Source organism: Vulpes vulpes, chromosome 11, assembly GCF_048418805.1.
Source record: "Vulpes vulpes isolate BD-2025 chromosome 11, VulVul3, whole genome shotgun sequence".
NCBI classification, from domain to species: Eukaryota; Metazoa; Chordata; class Mammalia; order Carnivora; family Canidae; genus Vulpes; species Vulpes vulpes.
Window position 1 is genome coordinate 88,672,779 of NC_132790.1, and position 27,705 is coordinate 88,700,483.

Genomic DNA, 27,705 nt, shown 5'->3' on the forward strand with positions numbered 1-27,705 from the left:
TACTTTTAAAGTAAAAACAACTTTTAATTCTTTGATAGGAAACTTACTCTGTACAGCAAATGGGGCTTCACTGTTACTCGTACCTTCTTATTATTCTTTCTTTGCTGAAGAAAGAAAAAATTTTAAATATTTAAAAACATTAAATTATAAAATTATTATTTGAATTTACATTAAAATATAAAATTATTATTATTCAGTTGGCCATCATTCTTATTCATTTTTAAAAACCAAATGAAATGAGTAATTTAAAGAATATTTGAAGTTCTTCAGATGTAGCAGGGAGGAATAATAAATTCTTTTTTTTTTTTAATTTTACTTATTTACTCATGAGAGAGAGAGAGAGAGAGAGAGAGAGAGGCAGAGGCACAGGCAGAGGGAGAGGCAGGCTTCAGGCAGGGAGCCCAATGTGGGACTCTATCCCGGGTCTCCATGATCAGGCCCTGGGCTGAAGGTGGCGCTAAACTGCTGAGTCACCTGTGCTGCCCGGAATAATAAATTCTTACTTTAAATTTTTTTTGCGGGGGGGGAACTTGGGTGGCTCGGGTTGAGCATCTGCCTTTGGCTCAGGTCGTGATCCCAGGGTCCTGGGAACAAGTTCCGCACCAGGCTCCCTGTGGAGAGCCTGCTTCTCCCTCTGCCTATGTCTCTGCCTCTCTTTCTGTGTCTCTCATGAATAAATAAATTAAAAATCATTTTTTGGGGGGATGCCTGGGTGGCTCAGCGATTGGGCATCTGCCTTCGGCTCAGGGCATGATCCAGGGATCTGGGATTGAGTCCCACATTGGGCTCCTTGTGGGGAGCCTGCTTTTCCCTCTGCCTATATCTCTGCCTCTCTCTCTGTGTGTGTCTCTTATGAATAAATCTTTAAAAAAATATTTTTTTCATTAATAAATTTAAAATCTTAAATTTTTAAAAAAGATTTTGTTTATTTGAGGGGGAGAGAGAGAGCATAGCAGAGAGGAGAGGCAGAGAGAGAGAGAGAAGACTCTCTGCTGAATAGACAGCCCAACATGAGGCTCAATCCCAGGACCCCAAGATCATGACCTGAGCTGAAGGCAGATGCTTAACTGACTGAGTCACCCAGGTACCCTTTAAAATGTTTTTAAAGGTAAGTTTTTTGTTCAAGTATATAAGGCATAGAAAAATACAAAATTGTATGTATACACCCGATTAATTTTTATAGTGTGAGCTTATTTATGTATAACCATACCAAGTTCAGGAAAGAGAACATTACTAAGCACAACATAAGAACTCCTGTATTCCCTCCCAGTTACTACTTCCCCCAAAGTAACCTTACTACTAACAAAAGATTAGATTGATCTGTTTGAAATTTATGTAAATGCTATTTTGTTCAAATGCTTTTTTACTCTAAAAAGAATTTTATGTTATAGTCAATGAAGATTTATATTAAAGGAAAAAAAATATAAAGTACTGATCTATGACAATAGATCAGTCGGTCCATTGGCAACTTATAAAAATTAAGGTGGCACTGATTTAACAAAGCCCTGGATTTTGGAATCTATTGTGAAATTGGCTTTGATGCCTGAATTTTTTGATCATCTAGCAAATGCGGGAAGAAGAGTTGTGTCCCAAGTTTACTTCTTGTTAATTTTGTGAACTCACACTCAACTTAAGCATCAGCCTCCTTCTACTGTAAAATAGAAATAACAATACCTGCTCTACCTAATAAAAACATGAGAATAGTTTATATCCCTTGCTATCCATAACAATACCTGCTCTACCTAATAAAAACATGAGAATAGTTTATATCCCTTGCTATCCATAACTACTATTCACATTAAATATTTTTTAAGTGAAAAAAAAAATAAATATTTTTTAAGTGAATTCTTATCAACTAAAAAAAATGGCAACAGTTTACTTATTTGGCAGCCACCTATCTTTAGAACATACCTTACGGAAATAAGTATAACAGGGCATTAAACAGCTCCAAGCTACAGAGACCACATACTATAGAATTCATGTATTATATACTGTAAAATGCTCAAGACTTTAAACAGACCCTATTATCTTTTATTATGAAGACATTTCATTTATTCTTTCAACAAATCCTTACTGAGTGCCATATATGTGCCTTGTACTGATCTAGGTGCTGAGGATAAAATAGCGATCTGTTCCTTTATTCAGGGAGACATACAAGAAACAAAATAAGGAAAATATATAGTACGTTTGATGGTAAAAAACATAGAGAAAAATAAAGCAGGTAAGGGGGACCACAGTATGGAGAGAGATTGCAATTGTAAATAGAATGAATAGTGAAGGCAGTACTGACAGGATGTCCATGCTTCCAGCCCACAGCAGACTAGGACTAATATGGTACAACTGATACCCCCTGCAAACAGCAGGAAGGAGAAAAAAATAAACATAAAACATATAAAAAGCAGACCCCAAACCTCTGCCTGGAGTATTGCATATGAAAAAAATAACCCATATGCTTTAATATGTCTCTAGGTATTACTACATTACAGCATTGATTACAGGACATGGCAGTCAAACCTGATTCATTAGGGAAATTAATAAACTGATGAATTTTCAAAACAGGCTCCAATCCACAGCTACTAAATGAAAAGTTCTGGGGTCTGACTATTCACAATCATGTGGGAGGCTTGTTAGAAATGGAGAATCTCAAGCATCAAAGTAAAATTTGGGGCCTTAGAGTAATAAACCTTTATTAAGTGGAAAACTCGTTTCAAAAACAATGCTGTACAAATAGATTTTATTCTAGGTTGAAAGACAAAAAGAAATGAAGGTTAAAAAAAAATGAAATGCAGGTTTCTTTCTTTCTTTCTTTTTTTTTTAAGATTTTATTTATTCATGAGACACAGAGAGAGAGAAGCAGAGGGAGAAGCAGGCTCCATGCAAGGAGCCCAATGTAGGATCCAATTCCGGGACCCCAGGATCAAGCCCTGGGCCAAAGGCAGGCGCTAAACCGTTGAACCACCCAGGGATCCCGAAATGTAGGTTTCTCTCATCTGAGTATCAATGATCTTTCAAAAAAAAATCAGACTCTTGGCTCTAAGCCTTATAGTTTTTCCTAAAAAGAAAAAGAGTCATCTAGTAGTAATTTTCCAGACTGCCTTCATAGCTCTTGAATATGTGATAAAAGAATTCAAATAATAATAGCCAAGCATCATTAGGGCTTAAAAATAGGCATTACTAGAAGGAGTTTACATGTATTAACCTAGTTAATTCTTTTGATGACCCTATGAAGTAGGTACTATTTTATTCTCATTTTACCAATGAAGACATAGGGGTATGGAAAGTATCTTAAGTATCCTGCCTAAGGGTTATAAGTACTGAAAGAGAAATGGGGGAAAATGACTTCAGAGCCCATTTCTTAACTTAGTCTGCTATTAGACTGCTGTGTTAGCAAAGCAACATCATTTTAAATAAAAAAGGCCAACGTGCGGAAAATAAAATAAAAAAATTTAAAAAAGGAATATAATTCATTTTCTATTATATCAAGATAGAAGATGAAAATAAAATAGTTAAGGCAACACAAAAGATGGTTGCTTTCAAAAATCAAGACACAAAAAAATTGGAGATTAAGCAGGATTTCAAAAATACTGAATGTGTTTGTGGATGGAAAAGTACATTTTACAAGTGATTCTGTAAAACTGAATTAAACAGTGTTTATGTTTTATAAAAAGAACTATGTCTTTAAAAAAAGAATAGGAAGGAATAGGGGATCGACCTTATTTCTTAATCATAAACTTTATATTTTGGCTATAATTACGTAGTATTAATTCCTAAAATTAGAAACACCATTAGGACATAAAATTTAAATGTTAATAGCTTTTATACATTAAAGTACATTTCTATTTATTCAGATAAACTTATTAATGACCACTGGAAATGGCTGGAACATTTTTTATAGGATTACCTGACATAAATTAGAAACACTGAGTTCACCTTTTACTTGATGCAAACACAAATAAATTATCTGTAGAATGATATACAGTCAATTTAACTTCAAATCTCATCAATCATCTTGGTTATTGAAAATTAGTACCTTGCACTTTTCGACTTCTTCCTCAATTTTCTCAACAATAGCTGCATCCAGAATTTGTAAATCACAAGAAGAACGAGACAAAGTACTGACAGGATGTCCCTTTAGCCAAGTAATAATTTCTTGAACTTTCTCAGCACTACATTTAAAAACAATAATTTTTTCTCAATGATTAAAACTTACTGAGGGTTTATACAAAATGCCTAATATAAATTTTCTAAGGGTTATGAATTATAAATGACAGCAAATAATTAATAATCACTAAACTTAATTGGAAATAGTTATAAATCTAGTATCAACATGGACCTATTATTTCTCAGTAATTAAAAAAACCCAGTAAATTAGTTTAAAAGTACTTTACTGATATATGAAGATCTTAAAGCAACAAATGTATGTATATATATATATACATGTATATATAAAACCCTCCCCACAAAAGTAATATAAATTCTTGATTAACTACTGTAGCTTTCACTAGAACTACTAAGTTGAACTATGAGCCAATAAATACTACAAATTTGGCTTACCCATTCTCATTTTCTCCAGGCCAAATGTCATCTTCATAGAATACATCCTCCTGGCTGTTTTTGGCTATATAACTAAATAGTTCTGGAGCTCTAGCCAAACAAACAAAAATACTGCTTAGAAAATATGTATGGCTAACTTCACATAAACTTGCTATCAAATAATTTTGGATCCTAAGGGGACATATAAAATATACTGAGGACTGACTGTTATATACAGAGTATTAATAAAGGATAGAGACTAAATAATTTGAAAGTATTCATAGGCCCTCAAAAAACTCCCAGCAGCTGAGGGAGAAATGATTCAATTCATAAACTATAATAAGCTTTATTTATAAACTTCATTTACTGGCTCTAATCACTTTTAGATCATAATGATAGGTGATAAATGGACAAAAATAATATCTACAGGTTCATTTTCTAATTTTCACAACAAAGCTGGATCATCCCACAATAAAGAAAAATAAAATAAAATAAAAGTTTCTTCTCATAGTCCTCAAAACTCCATTGCTTCCTGAATAGTGCAGGACCTTTAAATACACATAGCAGACTGAACATATGAGCTTAATTTTTGCTCACTTCCTAACCTACAAAAAAAAAAAAAAAAAAAAGAGTAAAGTATAAAATAGGCCAGAGACCCAGAAAGGCAGGAAAAGAGAAGTGGTGAGTCTGACAGCATATATGAGTTGTTAAGAAAATTTTAGGAACTGGAAACTGGATGGGTAAGTATTAATTGATTTGAAAGATGGGAAAAAGCTGCACCCTAAGCAACCAGGGTGGGAAGTCAACAACAAACAAGATTATTTAAAATGTGCAAGTCTGCAAAAGCTTAGAAATTACGGGCTCCAAGTACATTTTAATGCTATAGTATGGGCAGGGTGAAGTTTACTGGGCTTTTAGTTGAAAATTTTGTATAATAAGTAGTTGGATAATCACATGATTACTCACCTTCACCCTGCATAAGAACTGTCTGTAGTTTATCTTTTGGAGAGGTTGAACAGGGGATGCTCTACCTTTAGGTACACAAGGCATGGGAGATGGGAGGGTAGGATGTGAGGAGATGACAGGGAACTAATGAAAGTGTAACTACGATGTGTCGCTAGGAAGCAGACTAGGAAGTGTAACTTCTTTAGCAAGCACACTCTTGAGATGAAAGTAAACAAGAAAGTTTATCAGAGAGCTCTTGTGGAATTAACACATATAGAGGGGAAGGAAAAAAGAAAGGAAGCAGCATTGAGTAGGGAGAAGCTGGGCTGTGATCCACTGTTATTAAACTCCTTGGTCAGTCCTACAGAGATTTCAAACTAAGATGGCCCTTCAGATGTATCCTGAACTAGGTCAATCAGGTTAGTTGGGTCTTTTACACCTCCTTGTAGATCAGGTGTTGGATCTGTGGCTATTGTGGAAAAGGGGACAAAACTTTAGGTGGGGCACTTCTCTTCTGCAAGGTAATTTATGAAGAGAGCACACAGCTGAGGCTCTGTCAGACGATAGCATCCTAGCAGCCAAAGTAGTAAGACCTCTAGTCTTATAGGGAGGCTTGGAGGGCATTTCATAGTATCCACTACATAATAAAATCCCTTTTCTCTGGTTAATTTCCAAAACACTTAAGTCAGTTTTGTTTCTCACATCTGTCCTCCAAAAAAAAAGGCTGGAGGATATCTCTCTAGGGAAACTAGCCAGCCTGAGAGAAAACATACATACATGGATAGTAACATTTGGAGGTCCTCTGCAGAAATAGCAAAGTCCCACCTGACAAGCTCCACTGAAACACACTAAATTTCCAATCAGCTTTTTAATGCCTCATTCTTAAATATGAGTAGATATCCAAGAACCACCAGACAAGTTAAAAAAAAAAATCTTGAATATGAAAGGTGGAATCAAAACAGAAAAAAAAGTGCATTTTGGAGAAAAGAGCAAATATGGAGAATAGAAGAAAATGAGAACTACTATCTTCAAAGAAAAAGACATTTTATTCATTATAAGAACAAGATACTATAAAAAAAGGAATGCTGGAGAATAAGGATACATTTTTAGAACTTAAAAATGATTAAATCAAATAAAAATAAAAATGATATAAGATAAAGTTGAAGAAATCTCCCAGAGAGTAGAACAGAAGTATAACAATATAGAAAATGGGTGAGAAGAGATACGAAAATTAAGAGGATTAATCCAGAGGTCTATCATCTAACATAAGCCCTAGAAAGAACAGAAAAAAAAGGAGAGGATGAAATTATCAAAGAATTAATACAAGAAATTTTCTCAGAACGGAAGGGCATCAGTTTTAAGTGTGAAAGAACTAAACAGCCAAAGGAAAGAAAGAAGATCCAGACAAAGGCACACATTATCACATTATTAAAACTGCACTGGTAAAGGGAAGATTCTAAAAAGATTTCAGAAAATGAAAATAGATCATACACAAAGATTCAGAATCACAATGGCACCAGATTTCTCACCAGCAAAGGTAACAAAAAAGAGAACAGAGCAGTACTTTTCAAATTCTGAGGGAAAATAATTTCCAATCTAGGATTCTATACCGAGGCCAGGTATCAAGTCTGATCAGGGAAGAATAAAGACATCTCCAGACTCATAAGCTTTCTTAGGAAGCTACTGAAGTAAATGCCCCATCAAACTGGAGACATAAACCCGAAAAAGTAAGGTATGAAAGCCAGGAAATAAGGGAACCCTACAAAGGAGAATGGTGTAGGGAATTCCTAAGATGACAGTATAGAGAAAGGCTAGAATGAGAGCAGAGCTGTGTGACAGCCCTAGAAAACAATTAGTTTACACTGAAGCAGGAAGACAGATGGTTTCAGGAGAAAGTCTACAAGAAGAAATGGAACTGAAAAATTTCTTGATCTGCCTGACCATAAGAATTCTTCCAGTTATGACAAAGAGTTTAGGGTTGAATTAGTTACGTAAATATAGACAATAACAAATGATTAAACCAGATGGGGAAAAAATGTGTACAAGAAAGGAAATGCAACCATAATACTCTACAAGGTCCACCTGTGACCATTTATATTATCTCAAGTAAACCTTAAATACAGATTTAATACAACTATAATGAAAGGGGAAATATATATGTATATATATATACATACATACACACATACATACACACGTGCGTGTGCAGGGAGGTAAGGAATAGAATGGGGAGGTAGCTAAAGAGAGCTAAAGCTTCATCTTTCATGGTTGGAAATCAATGGATATGTCAAGTTGAAAAATCATGAAAAGGTAAATACAGTATCTTAAAGAAATATGGAAGAGAACAGAAGAAATAAATTTTCAGATGGTAATATGTATTGAATATATTCCTTCCCCCCAAAAGATAGATTGAAGTCTCACTCCTATTACCTTCAGAATGTGACTTTATTTGAAAATACAGTTTTATTGAGGTTATAAAATAAAAATGAGGCCTTCAGGGAGGGTTCTAATCTAACATGACTGTGTGTTTATGAAAAGGGGAAATTTGGACACAGAGACAGACATTAACAGAGGAAAGATGATATGAAGATGTACAGGGAGAACACATGCAAAGATGGAGGACTGGAGGCAATGCATCTACAAGTTAAGAACAAATGTGTGAGGCTACAAGAAGCTAGCAAAGAGGAATGAAATGGTTCCTTTTCTACCATCTTCAGAGGACGCACAGCCCTACCAAACACCTTGATTTTGGTCTTCTGGTCTCCAGAATTGTGAGGCATTAAATTTCTGTGGTTTTAAGCCATCCAGCTCATGGTACTTTGTTTTTTGTTTTTTTGTTTTTTTTTTCATGGTACTTTGTTATGGCAGTAAACTAAGAAGATCCTCAAAAACAAGGTTAGAAACCAGTAGAACAAAGGAAAGAACATTCAGTTGTGAATCACAACTAAAGGTTTTTCCTATAAATCTTTGTCACTGAGTAACTCAGTTAACCTCAGTATACAGTTTTCTCATTTTTATCATGAGGAGCTAAGATTTATTGATTTCTTACACCATTTTAGCATAAAATTCAATAATTTTAAGGTAGTAATCTATCATCTGGCTGGAGTTTTAAGACTCAGAAAATCCACCATGTGGAGAGTTGTTTTGTTTATCCATATCAATTCTCTTTCTACTAACACAGACTTGCAAAGTAGTGAATAATTTATGATAGTAAGTTAAGGAAAATTTTAATTAAAAGGAAGACAAGGGGCTCCTGGCTGACTTGGTGGAGAGTGCAACTCTTGATCTCAGAGTTGTAGGTTTGAGATGCAAGTTCAGTATACAGATTACTTAAAAAAAAAAAAAAATCTTAGAAAAAAAATTTTAATGTAAAAAGATAAAAGGAGGCCAATTTTTATCATCTTTTTTCATTTAAATAATATACAATATTTTTCTATTTTCTTTTAGTTAATAACTATGATGCTCCATGATACAAAATTAAGTTTATATGTAATACATGTCACATTTTACCAAAGGAAACATTTTTTGTCTAAAATTGGTATCAGCAAAGCAAAACAGTTACTACATTCCCATATTTTTGGATGCTTAGTAGGATCCTGTTAGGCACTTACCTCTCTAAGTACTCTGCAAGAAGCTGCTCTGCTGCAGATGAATACATCCACTCACTTCCAACTTTCTTAGTATATCCAGGTACCTCCTCATTTTTTTTGTTGAATTTGAGATTCAAACCCACATTTGCTTTATGGTCTCCATGAGGGCTGAATTTAAACCACACACACACACACACACACACACACACACACACACACATATGTTTTAAAATTTTGTTCAAAGAATACAAAGTTTGTTTTCAATCTTAGAAAAACTTAATTTTGATTGTTTTTCTACAGTTTTCATAGTTATTTCCAAACTAGCAATAATTGAGAAACTAGAGGAAAGGCTTCAAAACCCAAACTAATAAATCATATAAATAGATTATGTAACTAGAGAAGAGAATGAAATAAGAAAATGCAGGGAAATATATTATTAAGATTCACACACACTTTCTGATACCTTTTTTCAAGGTTCAATTTGTTAGCTGCTAAAAATAAGAACTGTCTTTCCAAACACCTAAAACATGTGCCATTTAGATGAAAGATTACCATCAGAGGAATTTATGCATAATTTTTAAAGAAAATTCAGAGCAATTAATAAAAGAAAATAAATACTAAAATATTAACCAGTTTATCATTTAATTTTTTCTGCCACTTTAAGTAAATTTCTCTAACATAAACTTACTTTCTCCTAGATCCTCTTCCAATAAAAATACTTCCTGTAAACCTTGAAACAAGGTATCCACTCACTCCAAGGCGACTGGCCAACACATATCCTGGGTTGTACTTTATAGAATATTTCTTTAAATATAAAAACAAAAAGGTCAATTATGGAAACACAAAGCATCAAATGTTATTTCTTTACCTTTAAAATCTGGAGATAATCAAGACATCACTAACCATTGGAATGTGGCAATATAAGGATTCTCAAAAGTAAGTGATCCATTTCCCTTTTTTTTTTTGAAAGGATCTGTAGGCAGAATTTTTCTGCTCCTCTCTCTCCTTAAAGGACAGAATTCCCAAGGATGGATGAAAGGGGGAGGAAATATACAATTTGTGAAACTGTCTCAAGAAATAAAGTCTACTGTAAGTCTAAATGGCAAACTCTGCAGGCAAGAACTATTTTTTAAACATTAATTTTCATATTCAAAGTAGGGACTGGTAAAGTACTTGGGACATAATGAGGCCTTGATGATTATTACATTGAACTAAAACATGAATATGTCATCAAAACAGTTGCTACTGAACAAAGTTAAAATGTTCTTCATATATAAATATAAGTAAACTCATTTCCCTTAATATTTATTATCATATGAAAATAAGAAATATGTATAGGTTTATAGTCAATATAGTCAATGAAATGTGACCTTAATTTGTGTACTTAAGGGAAGAAACTATGAAGATTAAAAAATAAAGTATCAGACCATACAATTTTTAACCAGGAAGCAAATTACAAATCCAGTACCAACTAGTGTAAGCTACCATATAATCCTAACATAATGTACATAATAATAACACATATTTTATGTGGTTTTCATATACTATATTCATATGAATGTATATATACACTTTATGAATTATATGTATATCTTATATGTCTACAATAACCCCCAAAAGGATAAATTTTTTTAGTTGCATGGAATATATAAATTTATTATTAAAATGTTAATATGCTAGTAAAGAATGTAATACAGTTGTTCCATCAAGAGCATTATTAGGTTTAGAAATAATACAGACAAATCAAGTATACTTTCTAGAATAGATATAGAAGAATTAAGGTAGTAGTTCTCTATCACAGGAGTATCACCTTTTTTTCTAATAAGCACCTGGAAATGTATAGGGGCACATCCAATTATTGGCATGTGCTACGAGCACTTAGTGTCCAGGGACAAAGATGCTAGCTGAGCTGTCATATATAGGACAGTCCCATTTTACACATAGTTGTCCCATCCAAAATACTAATAGTATTCCTTTTGAGAAATAATCAGTTATGGTATAATTAAAATTGATGAGGATCATCACAAATATTCTAGAAAATGTACAGTAAAAAGCAGAAAACACTGGGGTAGAGAAAGAAGGCTTGAGTAAAAGTTGAGGAAGATATATAAAGGGAAAGAGAGCACAGTGGAGAAGACATGCCTAGCAACACTGCACGCTAGAGGTGGGCATGTTCATTCAGATTTAGAAAAAGCTAGAGATGAAGAAACATAAATAAGTTCCTCTACCTCCACTAACTCTCAGAACCAAGAGCTCCAGCATCTTTATCAAATGGGGACTCTTTGGTTTCCTAACTGTGCTTTCTGAATTCTTTCTCCAAAAGAGACCTGATGGTAGGACTTTAGGGACTTGTCTGCCTTCCTTAGTTTCCTCAAGTATATGCTAATGTTCAAGGCCTTGAATTCCTTTTTTACAGGACCTAAAGCTTTATAATTTACTATTAGAGAAAATAAAAGTGTAAGAAGCAATAGCTGGCTGATTGAGGATTAGTTCCAGTCAAATTAATTGTCTAATCAATCAAGAAGAATATATGATAGATATCAGAATTCTCCTCCTATTGTAAAGGGAAAAATAAAAGGAGTGAACATCTTTGGAGAAGAAGGTCCTAAAAAAGGATGCTATGAATCTAAATGCAGTTTCCCAATTTCTTCTAGGGACTACTCCTTTTTAGCTGAGTAGAAACATAACCATTGCAAGAATGCCATTTGTCACTTGTAACTTAAAATGTAGGCTTTGATTATGAAAAGTTTATTTTAAAAAATCTAAGTATTCCTAGAGGGCATCCTAAAAAACATGACCCTTCTTAAGCTTGAACATGATAACCCATAAAAACTGTTACAGATTAATAATGGGATTTCAGTGATTTCCCCCGCCCCGAAGATTTGCATGAAGTTTGAGCACAGATTCCTCACACTTAGCATTAAATAAAATATTTACAGTATATTCAAAGGAGGTGGTAAAAATATTTTTTCTAACACTTTTAAAGTACATCAATTCTAAATTAAACAATATGGACCATAGTACTCACATGCTGGTTCTGTATTAAAGCATCAAGATTGGGTTCACATGGAATGCTGAAAACCACACGAATCCTACCTTCTGTAATCACATCCCCTGAATCCTGAACCTTGGAAGGAAAAAAAAAAAATCAAAGTATGTTTTAGTCTCTCTCACTATATTTTATTTACTTTTCTACTTATTTGAACGGTGTTTATTTCTGACATTTCTCACAGTGTGTATTTCAGTAAAGCTGGATACTGGAGATTTTCTTAGAATTTGTAAATGAATGTGACTATAATGTAAATTTGAGTCATTGTACTTGCTTCAATTGCTGTTAGCCAGTCCTTTTTTTCTTTTTCTTTTTTTTTTTTTAAATTTTATTTATTTATGATAGGCACACAGAGAGAGAGAGAGAGAGAGAGAGAGGCAGAGACACAGGCAGAGGGAGAAGCAGGCTCCATGCACCGAGAGCCCAACGTGGGACTCGATCCCAGGTCTCCAGGATCGCACCCTGGGCCAAAGGCAGGCGCTAAACCGCTGCGCCACCCAGGGATCCCCAGTCTTTTTTTTTTCTAAATTAACTTTTTATTTGCAAATAACTTTAACCTACCAAAAAGTTGCAAAAATAAAAATAGGCCAAAGATCATTTATAAAACATTTACGTAAATATTCACATTTTACTCCATCTGCTTTAACATATTTGTGCACTGTGTATTTACATACAATTATTTTTCTGAACTTTCTGAGGGTATATTACGTATATCGTGTCCCTTATCCTTTAATATTTTGGTGTATATTTCCTAAGAAGAAGGATATTTTACTATATAACCGTAGTACAGTAGTAAGTATATTTATTTACATTGATAACAATACTAATCTACTGTTCATATCCCAATTTTGTCACAGTTGATCTAAAAATGTTCCTTTTGGGGCACCTGGTGGCTCAGTGGTTGAGCTCTGCTTTTGGCTCAGGTCATGATCCTGGGATACAGTATTGTATCAGGCTCCCCAAAGGGGGCCTGCTTCTCCCTCTTTCTGTGTCTCTGCTCTCTGTGTCTCTGGTGAATAAATAAAATCTTTAAAAAAAAAAAAAATCCTTTTAATAAAGAAAACTCTTTTCTCTTTCTACTACAGAATCTAAGCTAGGATCAGATATTGCATTTAGTTGTCATCTCTCTCTAGCCTCCTTAAATCTAAACTATATCCAAAGTGTTTCTTTGTCTTTTATAACATTGATATTTTGAAGAAGAATGCCAGTCATTCTACCCCCTCTATCTTGCATCTAAAAACAAAAGTTCCTCTTTTTGGATTTGTCTGATGCTTCCTTGTGATTAGAGTAAGCTCATATATTCTCAGCCAGAATAGTGCATGGATGATGTGTCCTTATTAGGGTATCACATATGGAAGTACATGATGTTCACCTGTCCCTCACTGTGATATTAAAACTTTGATTATATCAAAGATATTGCTCAATTTCTTTACTGTCCAATTAATGTTTTTTTTTTCCCCTCTTACACCTAATTAACAGTCTGTGGGAAGATACATTATAAGACCATGAAAATATCCTATTCAGATAAAAAATTCCCCCTAGATTTAATTTCCAACGATGATTGTTGCCCTATTCAATCTTTATCATAATGCTTATAAAATGGTGGTTTTCCAACTCTAGCACTCTCTCCATTTACCTTTGACACGATACTATAAGCAAAAGCCCTTCCATTCCCTATTTACTTATTTATTATCACTGTGGAATCATTAATTCCTATTTCCCCTCAATGGTTTATAATTCATTACTGTACTTTATTATTTTAGCACTCAAACTGTCCCAGATTTGGCCAGTTTGGTAGGAGCCCCTTTAATCTGGCTCCTGTGTTTATGGGATATGCTCCCATCACTTTTTTGAGCACTTCCTTACTTTATGGCATAACAAATGGTTATCTTCTACCTACCCTGTCCCTGCCCTGTAATGAGCCATTTCTGAGAAGCTTTCAGTGGAGTATGCTATTAGAGGTCAAAACCTGGAGATTATATGTGTTCATTGTTACCAGAGTGTTTTTGCTTCTTATCCTTTTGAGCAAATAGAGCTAGAAAGTGTGTATGTACAGGCATATATGCATTCATACACATACAAACATGTATGTATTTTAAAAATCATGAGTTCATATTAATACCTCCAATTCTAATCTGTCCCCAGATTCTTTCTTGCATTCTTCCATTTCATATTTACATGTATCTTTTTCCATGTCAGAACTGGAGTTTCTCAAACATCAACATTTATAAGTTCATTAATTCAATAATATAACTAAAATGATTTCAGAATTGCTTCATCCATACTATCACAATAAATAAACCTGCTAAATAAACAATTATGATTTGAATTCTTTTTCCCCTGCCTCCTGACCCCAACATGCTCAACACAAAAGACATACAGTCAAATACTGTGTTCTTAAGTTAGACAAATACATTTTTTCCCCTTCAGTATTATATTTTATTTTATACCTAAATGAGGATAAGTTAAATAACTCTATTAACTTAAAATTAAAGAAATGTAATTAGTAATAATAACAGGAACTAACTTCTCCAGTGCAGCCGTAATAGGGGGTTCCCAGCATAAAGACCATACTTCTAGGAGGAAACAAGTCGTCCAATGTTTTGATATTGGAGAAACGGGAGTCAAAAGCTCGGATATCCTATATAGAATGAAATATAAAAGTAATTATCACAGTCAAAATTTCTATGGATTGCACATCAAGTTTTTCTTCCTATGGGGTTATGACTATGCTGTCTGCCAATGTGAAATATAAAGATTTTCTACATAATTCTAGTAGCTAAAATGTGTTGATTTTATATGCCATTCTTCTAGGTACTTCATACATTTATTAATTCATTTCATCCTCAAGACAACCTCTGTAGCACAGATCATTATTTAGCCTCACCTTACAAAACCCAAGGAAATTAAGGCAACAGAAAGGGAGTGAAATCTCACCCAAGGTTGTACAGCAAGAAGTCAACTCAGGCAGTCTATGCTCTTAATTACTATACTATACTGTTTCCCAAAATTATAGGATGAATACATGATTTAAAAATTTTTTGTATCCTTTATCATACCCAAAACTACAAATACAAAAGCCTGTTTTTCTTTCTTTCTTTTTCTTTCTTTCTTTCTTTCTTTCTTTCTTTCTTTCTTTCTTTCTTTCTTTCTTCTTTTTTTTTCTTTCCTTTTTTTTTCTTTCTCTCTCTCTCCCTTTCCTTTCCTTTCTAACTTATTTAAGTCAAACACGTTTTGGAGAGTAAGTATCTAAAACTGCAGTGTTAAGCTAATGTGGGGCTTTTTCAATTAGAGAATAAGAAAAACAAAACAAAACAAAAAAAATTAGAGAATAAGTTTAAAAAATAAATAAATAAAAAAGACAAGTTCCCTAATCACACACCAAGGGAGTGTCTGAGCATAAATAATCCTTTTAAAGACTACAGTTTTTGTGGTGGTTCAAGATGGCAGCCTAGGAAGATCTTGAAATCCTCTCCTCCCATGGACACAACAAATCTTCAGCTACCTATGGACAAATTAGTATCCTCTGAAAAAGACCTGAAAACTAGTTGAACAACTCCACAACAAAAAATTAAAAGGCATACATCAATACAGATAGGAGAGGCAGAGACATATTCTTGCCAAAAGTCTACCCCTGATGTGGAGACACACAATCAAAAGGAGGGATCTTCTTCCTGAGGAGCAAGGGGTTTGTGTCCCGTATCAGGCACCTCAACCCTTGGAAACTGCACTGGAGAGACAGACCCCCAAAGTATCTGGCTTTGAAAACCAATGGGGCTTACATCCAGGAAACCCAAAAGGCTATAGGTACTGGAGATTCTGCTCTTAAAGGGCTGTGTGCAGACTCATTGGCCCTGAGACCTAGGGTAAAAGCAGCAGTTTGAAAGTAATCTAGATCCATGGAAAAAAGATTCATTTGCTAATCTTAAAGTGTCTGTCAGAGGGACAAGGGCCTGTTGGGACTTTTTCTGGGTACTGAAGTGCTAGCAGGTGCCATTTTTTGTGCTCTTTCTTTACTTTGCTAGCATTGCATGTGTCCTGCTAAATCTGGCAGGCACATGCCCCCCACCCCTCACCCGCCGTATGTATGTGGTCTCTCTCTCTCTCCCTCTACACACACACACACACACACACACACAGAGAGAGAGAGAGAGAGAGAGAGAGAGAGAGAGAGAGAGAGGAATACGACTCAACCATAAAAAATAATGAAAATCTTGCCATTTGCAACAACATGGATAAACCATGAGGGTATTATGGTAAGTTAAATAAGAGAGAGAAAGACAAATACCATATGACCAGTTAATATGGAATTTGAAAAACAAAGCAAACAAATAAAACAAAATACAACACAACTAACAGATACAGAGAAATGGCTGGTGGCTGCCCAAAGGAAGGGGTTTGGGGAGATGGGTGAAATGGGTGAAGGGGCTTAAGGGGTACAATCTTAGAGTTATAAAATAAATAAAGCATAGAGATGTAAGGTACAGCATGATGACTTTAGTCAATAATAATGCATTACATATTTGAAAGTAGCTAAAAAAGTAAATCTTAAAAAATTGTGTAACTTTGTATGATAGCAGATGGTAACTAGACTTATACTGCTGATCATTTGGCAGTGTATATATTGAATCATTTTGTACACCTGAAACCAATATAATGTTATATGCCAAGTATACATAAATAAAAAAAGACTAGTTTTTTCAAATTATATTAAATCATAATCTCCATTATATATACTGCTGCATTAGTTTTCTATTCATAAATAAATACCAATATGATATTTTTTTCAGTCTTTTTTTTATTCAGTATGAAGTAGTGTGCATTAAGATACAACTGAGACCTGATGGAGACTTACCTTTACAATAGTTTGATAAACAAAAGGAAGAACTTGTTTTGACCACTGTTTCTCTAGACGAACTTCGCCATTTTGATTTATTTGATATTTACGACCTGTGAGCAACTGAGCATACACAACTGCAGATGTTTCATTTATTATTATTCCTTTCCTTCTTAGGTAGCTAAAAGAAATAATAAAAAAGAAATGTAGATATGTATGAGCGTGTGTATACTCTAGGATGATAATCAAACCACCAACTCATAATCAAATGTTTAAATAAAATTTATTAAAAAATTTTAAATAAATATGCTAGCAGTTCTGAGTACCTACCTTAAGATTTTTTTGCATTAGTTTTTTACTCTATGGATACCTCTCCCAATGTCTATGTGATTCAATGAGAACTCGTTTAAGAGCTCTAAGAAATTCTTGTATTTCATAATCACTAGGATGGGGATAACAAAAAAAGTGAAAATGCCAAGTGTTGGAAAGAATGTGGAGAAACTGAAACACTTGTACATTGCTGGTGGGAATGTAAAATGGTGCACTCATTGTGAAAAACAGTTTGGCAAAAAAGTCCAGCAATTCCTCGTCTAAGTATATACACAAAGAACCGGAAAGGTACTCAAATAAATATTTATAAATGAATGTATATAGCAACATTATTCACAGTAGCAAAAAGGTGGAAAGAACCCAAATGTCTTCCAACAGATGAATGGATAACAACAGGTGGTATATCCAGACAATAAAATATTTGGCCACAAAAAGAAAGTACTGATACATGCGACAATGTATGAGCCTAAAAAGCATGCTAAGTGTGTGAAGTTAGACACATAAGGCCACATATTATATAACATTCCATTTACGCAAAAAATCCAGAATAGATGAATCCAAAAAGACAGAAGAGGTTGGCAGGGGCATTCAATGGGTCTTTTCTTTTCTTTCTTTCTTTCTTTCTTGTCTTTTCTTTTCTTTTTCTCTTCTCTTCTTTCTTTCATTCATTCATTCATTCATTCATTCACAAGACACACAGAGAGAGAGGCTGAGACATAGGCAGAGGGAGAAGCAGACTCCATGCAGGGAGCCCGATGCGGGACTCGATCCCAGGACTCCAGGATCACACCCCGGGCTGAAGGCAGGCACTAAACCGCTGAGCCACCCAGGGATCGATCCCATGGTATCATTTAAAAAAATTCAATGGGGGGATCCCTGGGTGGCGCAGCGGTTTATCGCCTGCCTTTGGCCCAGGGCGCGATCCTGGAGACTCGGGATCGAATCCCACGTCGGGCTCCCGGTGCATGGAGCCTGCTTCTCCCTCTGCCTATGTCTCTGCCTCTCTCTCTCTCTCTCTCTCTCTCTCTCTCTGTGTGACTATCATATATAAATAAAAATTAAAAAAAAAATTCAATGGGAAAACCCCAACTACTTCCACTCAAAAGTTATGTAGCCAATAATCTTGCTACCAATATGACAAGGATATTACAAGAAAGGAAAATTTTCTGCCAATCTTTCTTATGAAAATAAAAGCAAAAATCCAAAACAAAATGTAACAAATTGAATCTAATTACATATAAAAAGGATAATACATCATAGTCTAATAGGATTTTCTCCAGGAATTCAGGATTAGATTTATATTTGAAATTCAATCCATGTAACTCACCAGATTAAAAGAAAAAAGAAAAATCATATGGTCATTTTGATACATGCCAAAAAGAAAATTGACAAAATCATACCAATTAATGATAAAAACTCTCAACCAACTAGGAATAGAAGGAATATTCCTTTATCTGATAAAGGATATTGATTAAAAAAAAACAAACCCTTGATAGCAATCATCATATTTTATAATGAATCATTTAAGGCTTTTCTCTGAAATTGAGAATAACACCATAAATCAATAATGAAAATTACAAATAAGAATCAGCAGGGCACTTGGATGGCTCAGTCGGTTAAGCAATCTGCCTTTGGCTTAGGTCATGATCCCAGGATCCTGGGATCGAGCCCCAAGTCAGCTCCCTGCTCAGTGGTGAGTCTGCTTCTCCCTCTCTCTGACCCTCCCTGCTGCTTGTGCTTTTGTTCTTCCTCTCGTGCTTGCTCTCTCTCTCAAATGAACATATAAAAAATCTTAAAAAAAAAAACAAAACAAAACCAGATAAGAGACAGGTAAATCAACTCAGTCAGAAAAAGGACAATATATTTGAATAGGCATTGTACAGCATACTCAAATGCCCAACAAATATGAAAGGATGCAGAGCTTCAATAGTCATCAGGGAAGTGCAAATTAAACCAAATGAAATATCACTATATTACAATGGCTAAAATGGAAGAGACAATAATAAGTATTGATGAGAGTAGAGATAAAAGAAGTTCTTATAAATTGCTGGAAGAATGTAAACTGATACAATCAATTTGTAAATCTTTTTGGTGGTTCTATTAAAGCTGAGCTTAAGCATTATCCTATGAAGCAATAATTCCACTCTTAATTATGTACCTAACAGTAATGCATACTAATGCATATGGTATGTATTCCCTAAAAGTCTCAAATAAGAAACAACTCAATTGTCTACCTACAAAAGAATGAATAAATAAATTGTGCTATATTCATACAATGTAATATAATCATTAGTGAAAATGAACAAACTAAACTATATGTAACAACACAGATGAATATTAGAATCACAGTACTGAGCAAAAGAGGTCAGGTTCAAAACAAATACATTGTGTATGAATCAATTCATAGGAAGTTAAAAGTAGGAAAAACTAATCTCTAGAGTGACAAATCAAAATAGTTACATCTGGAGGAGAGGAGAAATGGATGGTAATGGCTAGATGGCAGCATAAGGGGCTTTGTGGGATTATGACAACCTTTCTGTTGGTTCTATTTCTCAACTTGTAGTCTAGTAATGCATGTGAAAATATACCAAGTAATATATTTATGATTTGTATATATTCTTTTCTATGTATACTTCAATAAAGACTTTCTATTAGGAAAAGAAAACAAATAATAATTTGAAACAGTATCTTTAAATTTTCAAGTGGAAGTGGTAGGAAGATTTTTCACTATCTACTTTTCTAAAAAAGATTTATTTATTTATTATATACAGGGAGTGTGTGCATGAGAGCCCATGAGTACATGCATGTACAGAGGAGTAGCAGAGGGAGATGGAGAGAAATCCTCAATCAGACTCCTGGCTGAGCAAACCCTGACCTGGGGCTCAATTGCAGGAACCTGACATCATGACCTGAGCCAAAACCAAGAGTCAGAGGCTAAACTGACTGAGCCACTCAGGTACCCCTTTCTATTTATATTGCTTTTACTTTACACTTTTATGGATTTGGGGTCAGTGTTGTGGCCTGTATTCTTTTTTAAAGTCCCTGTGTTTATTGATTATTTATTTATTTTTAAGTAAACTCTATGTGCAATGTGGGGCTGGAACTTATGACCCCAAGATGAGAGTCGCATGCTCTACTGACCAGCCAGGTGCCCCTAGTCTGTATTCTTTCTTTCGTTTTTAACTGAAGTATAATTAACATATAGCATTATATTAGTGATACTGTTACTATATAGGGAGAGTACAAACATGGCACCTGCCGGTTTCAGCACTAGGAAGGTAGAGGAAGAATGCAAATATGGTATCTGTCAATGCCTCAGTCCCTGGAAAGAATTCCAACAGGCCCCTATTCCTCCAACAGTTACCTTATGGTTAGAAATAAATGTCCTTCTCATACGGTCTAGGTGCTTTACAAATTTCAGCTTTTACCCCGCCTGGGTCCTGAGATAATTGAGTCCACGTGTGAGCTCTTTAAGAGCAGAATCTCCATTTCCTACAGCCCCATGTTTCTCCTGGATACAAGTTCCACTGGTTTCAAAGCTAGATGTTTTGGGGCTCATCTCTCTAGTGCAGGTCCTGAGGGTTAAGGTAACTGATGTGGGGCATTAAATTTTTAAAAATATTTAACATATCTCTTCTTTTCTAAATTATAACAAAACAAATTATAACAAATTATAAACAAAACTATCTTTTAACTTTCTCTTATGTAAAATGAGAGTTAGTACTTAAAAATTAATTCTGTATTTTATTTTTATTTTAAAGATTTTATTTATTCATGCGAGACACACACAGAGAGAGGGAGAGACATAGGTAGAGGGAGTAGCAGGTTCCCTGCAGGGAGCCTGATGTGGCACTTGATCCCAGGACCCTGGGATCATGCCCTGAGCCAAAGGCAGATGCTCAACTTTTGAGCCACTGAGGTGTCCCTAATTCTGTATTTTAATAATGAATTAATAATTGGTGTTTATCACTAATCCTTTGGTAACCACATTTTTTGGGGTTGATTCATCTCTTGCTTGTTTGAGGTACAAGGTTTTGGAACTCTTCAAATTATCTTCCAAGTATATCACCTTCTCCACAGCATCCCATAAAATACTTCCTTGTGTCTTTTCTCTAAGTCTTCTCCCTTTCTCCAATTCCCAATCCTTTCATTTCATTATATCCTCAATATCCACCTCTTTAACTGAAGGTATCAGTTCTCTGTGTAGACCTCTCAAGGAGTAGCTGTTTGTTTTCATACTGTGTATGGGAAGGAGAGGGTGTTGGTGTTCTCTTTACAACCCACTTTGACATTCAGATCCCTCACAGTAAACTACTCTACTCTTTTATATTCTATCCTTATGTCTACCACCATCCAGAATGCCTTCAATGTTTACATATATAACTTATCCAAGACCATAGGAATTCAAGTTCACAATCTCCTCGTCGCCAATGACCTTCTCTTTCACTCCAGCCTTCTAGTCCTATGGCTAATACCTGGGTCATGACTTTACCCATAACACTTTCACCTCCAAAATCATTAATCCCAATATCTTATTGTCTAAAAACTTCTCCATCCAACTTGCTTGTTCAACCACTTTATGATTAACTTAATTTGGGATCTCCAACCCACTGATCCTTCTACTTTCTCTGAAACTATTAACCTTCTACTTTCTTCACTTCTCTTACTATTCCACTTAGATTTTATTGCCACTATTTCAGTAACATTCCTGCCAATATCCTAAGCTTCCTTGCCTCTTTGTCTTTTCATTGACTCCATCTGGGAAAATCCAGTGCTGGTTAAATCTCTCTGCTTTTTCTAGGTCTGTAAGTGATCAACTGAACTCTACTACCAAAAGATAGGGCAGATTGTTACATTATAAATGTATGACATTCAAATTCAAAAACGGCCTTAAATATTGCCTATAATTCAACAATGTTTTCCTGATCAACTGATAGACTCTTTCATTTTCCCCAAGGAATATTTTTTTTAAGTTTATGAAGCTTGAACTCATGACCCCAAGATCAAGAGTCACATGTACTTCTGTATGAGCGAGCTAGGTGCTCCCCAAATATTATTTTCAAACCTCCTCTATTTTACTCAAATTTAAGACCAGCCTCTCTTTCCCTGCTTCAATTCTCAATAGCTAAATTCAACATTTACTTTACAAAGAAAACAAAAGGCAGTCAATGAGAGTGTCTCATCTGCCCCATGCCAAATACACATACTAACCTATAGTCGCATACCATCCTGTTAAAATAGAGGGACTATCTTTCATCCATATATAAGATGTGGTATATATAAACAACAGAATACTACTCAGCCATCAAAAAGTTGACATCTTGCTATTTGTAGCAATGTGGTTGCAATTAGAGGATATTATTCTAAATGAAATAAGTCAGTCAGAAAAAGGCAATTATATTTCATTGATAAATGGAATTTAAGAAACAAAACAGAAGATCATAGACAAAGAGAGGAAAAAATAAAACAAGACAAAGTCAGAGACGGAGACAGACCATAAGAGACTCTTAATCAGGGGATCCCTGGGTGGCTCAGTGGTTTAGTGCCTGCCTTTGGCCCAGGGCATGATCCTGGAGTCCCGGGATCAAGGCTCCCTGCATGGAGCCTGCTTCTCCCTCTGCCTGTATTTCTGCCCCGCCCCCATCTCTCATGAATAAATAAATAAAATCTTAAAAAAAAAAAAAAAAGAGACTCTTAATCATAGGAAACAAACTGAGGGTTGCTCAAGGGGGTGGGTAGGGGGGTGGGTAATTGGGTGATGAACACTAAGGACAGCACGTGATGTAATGAGCACTGGGTATTATGTAAGACTGATGAATCACTGTCTTCTACCTCTGAAATCAATAATACATGTTCATTAACTGAATTTAAATAAATTTAAAAAATAATCTTTTGTTTCATCTTTAAATATATTGTTTTCTTTCTTTTGAATTTCACACCTCTCTTCTCATTTTTTACATATGATCATATCTCAACACCAAGTCCACCCAATTCTATATCCTTCTTCAGCTGTATCTTGATGGTAGTTTTTTTAGAAAGGAAATCTGTTACACAGGAATACAAAAAGGTACCAGTATTGTCATATATGCTTAGGGGATTTCTGAAAATAAAATCACATAATTTGGTACTCATTGAAACATGTGTTATGTTCACAAAAAAAAAAAAAAAAGATGTACTGAACTTAGGAGAACATGTCTTGGTTAGTAAGATATATGGAGATATAACTGAAATAAGTAATAGGTTCTACATTCTCACTGTAGAGGTCTTAGAGCTAAGGATGGTGGGCACAGGCATTTCTCCTGATCATTAGAGCCATGAGATCCTTATGCTGACATAGTATGCAAAATCCCAAGTCAGTAAAGTAAATCCTCAGGGGCAGTATGAGTGACCTTGTGATTTTCACCTCAGAAGACAGATTACAGAAGAGGTGGGGAGTTGTGGGGAGAGAGAACAAAACGTGAGGTGATATGAGGGAGGAATATGGTGGTAAAAAAAAGCAGTCCAAGAAAATGGTGACCAGAATAAATAAACCTAAGTGCTTATGATCCACATAGCTTTGTCGACCCTATGTGGTGAACAAGAGATCCTGAACTGGCAGACACTAAAAATCATTCTCTTGTGTGACTCAACATATACTGCCATCAACTTCAGCGGTCTGCTGCCTTGATTGTTATCTCTGCTCTTTGTGACTGTCACAGAAGAGCAAGTCCATCCGCATGGGAAAGAATAGGTAGAACAAGAGGTCAGGAGCTTTTGGTTCACTTCACAACTAAATTTTTTGAAGTTGTTTATTCCTATTATGTCTCCATTTCTCTTACTCTCAATTATTCCTCCACTCATACTAGTCTGGCTTGCAGCCCCAGCTCAGTCAAAATAGCTCTTGCTTAATCTTCTTCATAACATTTGACATGGCTTATTCCCTTATTCTTGAAACTCTCTTTTTCTTTGATTTGCATGATGTAACACTTTCCTGGTTCTTCTCCTACCTCTCAGATTGTCTTGTTCTTTTTCCTTTGTTGCCTCATCTTCTTCATTGGGGTTCCCTTTTAGTTCCAACACTCGAGCCACATCGGCCATTATCATTAATGTTATACATGCTGCTTTTCCTCCCACCATGTAGACTTTGCATGTACCTTTTCCCTCATCCTGATACATGTTCCCTTTTCATGCTGCCTAACTCCTACCCCACATTCAGATAACAGTCTAATCAACATTTTCCTCTGTAAAGTTTCTTGGACTAAAGCAAATGCCTCCTTAGCTAAGTCAAATTCCTCTACTATATAGTCTCAGAGCACTATTCCTTCAAAGCAATTGTAATTGCAGTTTGAGCAAAAATTCACTCAAGATGGGGTGTCTGGGTGGCTCAGTTGGTTAAGCATCCGACTCCTGGATTCAGCTCAGGTCCTGATCTCATGGTTTGTGGGATTGAGCCCCACATCAAGCTCCATGCTCAGCAGGAGTCTGCTTGGATATTCTCTCCCTCTACCCCTTCCCCCCTTACTCATACACACTCTGTCTCTCTCTCTCAAATAAATAAATTTTAAATTCACACAAGATATTAATGTCTATTTCTCATCTACCAGCTATAAGTTTTATGAGTGTAGCACTGTGTGATTTTATTCACTATGGTATCCACAGTGCCAACTACTGTACCTAGCAGGTATCAATAATTATTGAATACATGAACAAATGTCTAAACTCTTATAGTATTTTGAATGAGATACTTCTCAATCAAAGGAGTCGAACAAAACAATCTATATTCATTCAAACTAACAAATATTTATTGATTGCTTTAGCATTAGCCTAGAAATGAGAACAGAGTGGTAACAAAAATAGATGTGTTCCCTACTATTACAGAGCATACTATCTAAGGAAATGGACATTAAAGTAATCACACATGTAAACTGATTATTGTGATTATACAGTAGAAAATAAAATTCGGTATAGTATGAACTATGACAGGGGTATCTATATTGTCAGAAGGCAAAATACATTGTACCTCCTGAGGGCTATGTTTATCTCCTTGTTTTAAGCTGGATGGTTTATTTATTTAAGATTTATTTATTTATTTTAGAGAGAGAAGGAAAGAGTGTGTACACACATGAGAGCAGGGTGAGGGGCAGAGAGATACAGAATTTCAAGCAGATTCCATGCTGAGCATGAACCCTGACCTCATAACCCTGAGATCACGACCTGAATCGAAACCCAGAGTTGGACACTTAATCAACTACACACCCCAGGTGCCCCATGCTAGATGGTTAAGCCTTTTTACATTTTCCCTATTTACTCATCTTTGAATAGGATATTATAGCCTCGTATTAACTCCAAAATTATGTAAGAGGCATCTCCTTAAATTCCCCATTTACCAAAGGATGTTATAGTTTTAACAGGAAGGGTGATGGATATTCATTTATAACACCATTCCATGTGCATTGCCAGTCTCTATTATTCTGTTTTGGTTTAGAGAATTCTGGTATTTGGATGAAGAAAGAGAAGTCATGGTGGAATCATGGAAGAGCACCAGCTTCTTAGTTATTTGACTGGTACACACTTTGTATTTCTGAATTCAGGGACATAAAGGACTTAGGTGTAGGGAGGTTAGAAGAGTGATCAGAGACTGAGAGTGAGGAACAAAGGAAAATTTTCCTTCCTATTTTCATTATTTAAATGCCGCCAAGAAATTCAATGGCAGCCTATTAATTATTATTAACTGCTATTCCTAGTATTATGTATTACTAATACATATAGGAATAATACATTCCTAGTATTATTTTCTTTTTTTGTACATCATGAAGTATTTTAGTGAAAAACTAGGCAAGGCTATAACTGCTGGTAACGAGGTATTATTTTAAACTAGAACTCATTGTTTTCTTTACAACAATGAAGATGTAGTCAGTATTCAGAGTGATTTCTATGTTAAGCAAGAAATAAGTTAGATGACAAGTACATTAGATCACATTCCAGTTTTATGACATTAAATACATTTTATTATACTCACTATTCTGAAATTCCTTGTACTTCTTTTGTCCAATTAGATTGTTCTTTGTCTCCAAGATGGACCACTTTGGACGGTGGGGCAGTTCTTCCCAAATAAAGCTTCTGTGTTCCTGGTGGTTCTTCCAAGTAAAATCTTAAAAATTAAAATAAAATTTATATTACCCCTAAATTTATGGTTTAATACAGTGTTCTAGCAGTATGAGTCTTCAGAGTGAAAGGCTGCTAGATGGTATAATAGCAAAAAACGAGGCGTCTTTTTTTTTTTAACCGTACTATACATTTTAGAACAAGGACTTCTAAAAATTTTCAATCAAAATATAAAAAATATTTTGTCTTAAACTAAATATATAATAATTTCTAAAGAATAATTTTTAAAGAATTAAAAAACCCCTCAAATTCAATATAAAGTATTTTTGCTAAGAAGTTTAACTTGATTTTATCAAGCCGTTATACCTAATTTCCAGTTGACCGGAAATATATGGGATGGAGGATCAATTTAAACAACACTATGAGGAGACAACCAGGTAAACCCAGAATTCTACAAAATAATTGGCCTGCACACTTCAAGGAAAGAGGCAGGGAAGTAAGTTTAGCCAGGTCCCAGGAATAAAATCAACACACAGAAATCAATTGTATTTCTGGATATTAGGTGGGGAAAAATTTTTTTAAACATAGTATCAATTATAGTTGCTCCAAAATAATTTAAATACTTAAGGTGATTCCTTCTGCCTTATTTTTATTTTTCAAAATTGTTTTAGCTATTTTTGTTCTTTGCCTTTTCATATAATATACTTTAGAAATACATGTTCTGCATCCATAAAAATCTGGGAGAGATTTTGATAGGAATTGCTTTATTTTATTTTATCTTTTTAAAGATTTTAGGGCAGCCCGGTGGCTCAGTGGTTTAGCGCCATCTTCAGCCCAGGGCATGACCCTGGAGACCCGGGATCGAGTCCCACATGTGAGGAGCCTGCGTCTCCCCCTGCCTCGCTCTCTGCCTCTCTTTCTCTCTGTGTACACACGCTTGAATACATAAAATCTTTTTAAAAAATAAAGATTTTATTTATTTATTCACGAGAGACACACAGAAAGAGACAGAGACACAGGCAGAGAGAGAAGCAGGCTCCATGAAGGGAACCCGACAGGGGACTCAATCCCTGCTCTTCAGAATTACGCCTTGGGCTGAAGGCAGCACTAAACCGCTGAGCCCCCCAGGCTGCCCCTGATAAGAATTGCTTTAAAACTATAAATTAATTTGGGGAAATTTGATATTTACTATGTGAGTCTTCTGATCCAAATGGATCTCCATTTATCTCACCATTTATTTCAGTCTTTGATTTCTTTCATCAGGGTTTTGCTTTTTTCAGCATACAGATGCTATATGTAATTTGTTAGATTTATACTAAGATTGAGACATGTATATC

The 27,705-nt window shown here is 35.0% G+C and overlaps 1 protein-coding gene across 4 annotated transcripts in view; it reads right to left on the reverse strand.

Moving 5' to 3' along the window:
- The window catches only part of XRN1 (5'-3' exoribonuclease 1), a 101,298-nt gene that overhangs the window by 28,924 nt on the left and 44,669 nt on the right, over window positions 1–27,705 (reverse strand). For 3 of the 4 annotated variants that reach the window (XM_026018523.2, XM_026018522.2, XM_072727059.1), the window contains exons 20-28: window positions 26,283–26,414; window positions 16,973–17,135; window positions 14,645–14,758; window positions 12,097–12,195; window positions 9,757–9,872; window positions 9,090–9,236; window positions 4,555–4,644; window positions 4,031–4,166; window positions 48–104 (exon numbers count right to left, since the gene is read on the reverse strand). In XM_026018523.2, the coding sequence (XP_025874308.1) occupies window positions 48–104; window positions 4,031–4,166; window positions 4,555–4,644; window positions 9,090–9,236; window positions 9,757–9,872; window positions 12,097–12,195; window positions 14,645–14,758; window positions 16,973–17,135; window positions 26,283–26,414 (1,054 nt within the window). Of the gene's footprint in view, window positions 1–47; window positions 105–4,030; window positions 4,167–4,554; window positions 4,645–9,089; window positions 9,237–9,756; window positions 9,873–9,936; window positions 10,074–12,096; window positions 12,196–14,644; window positions 14,759–16,972; window positions 17,136–26,282; window positions 26,415–27,705 lie in introns of all 4 variants that reach the window. The other variant, XR_011995294.1, reaches the window with a different exon arrangement.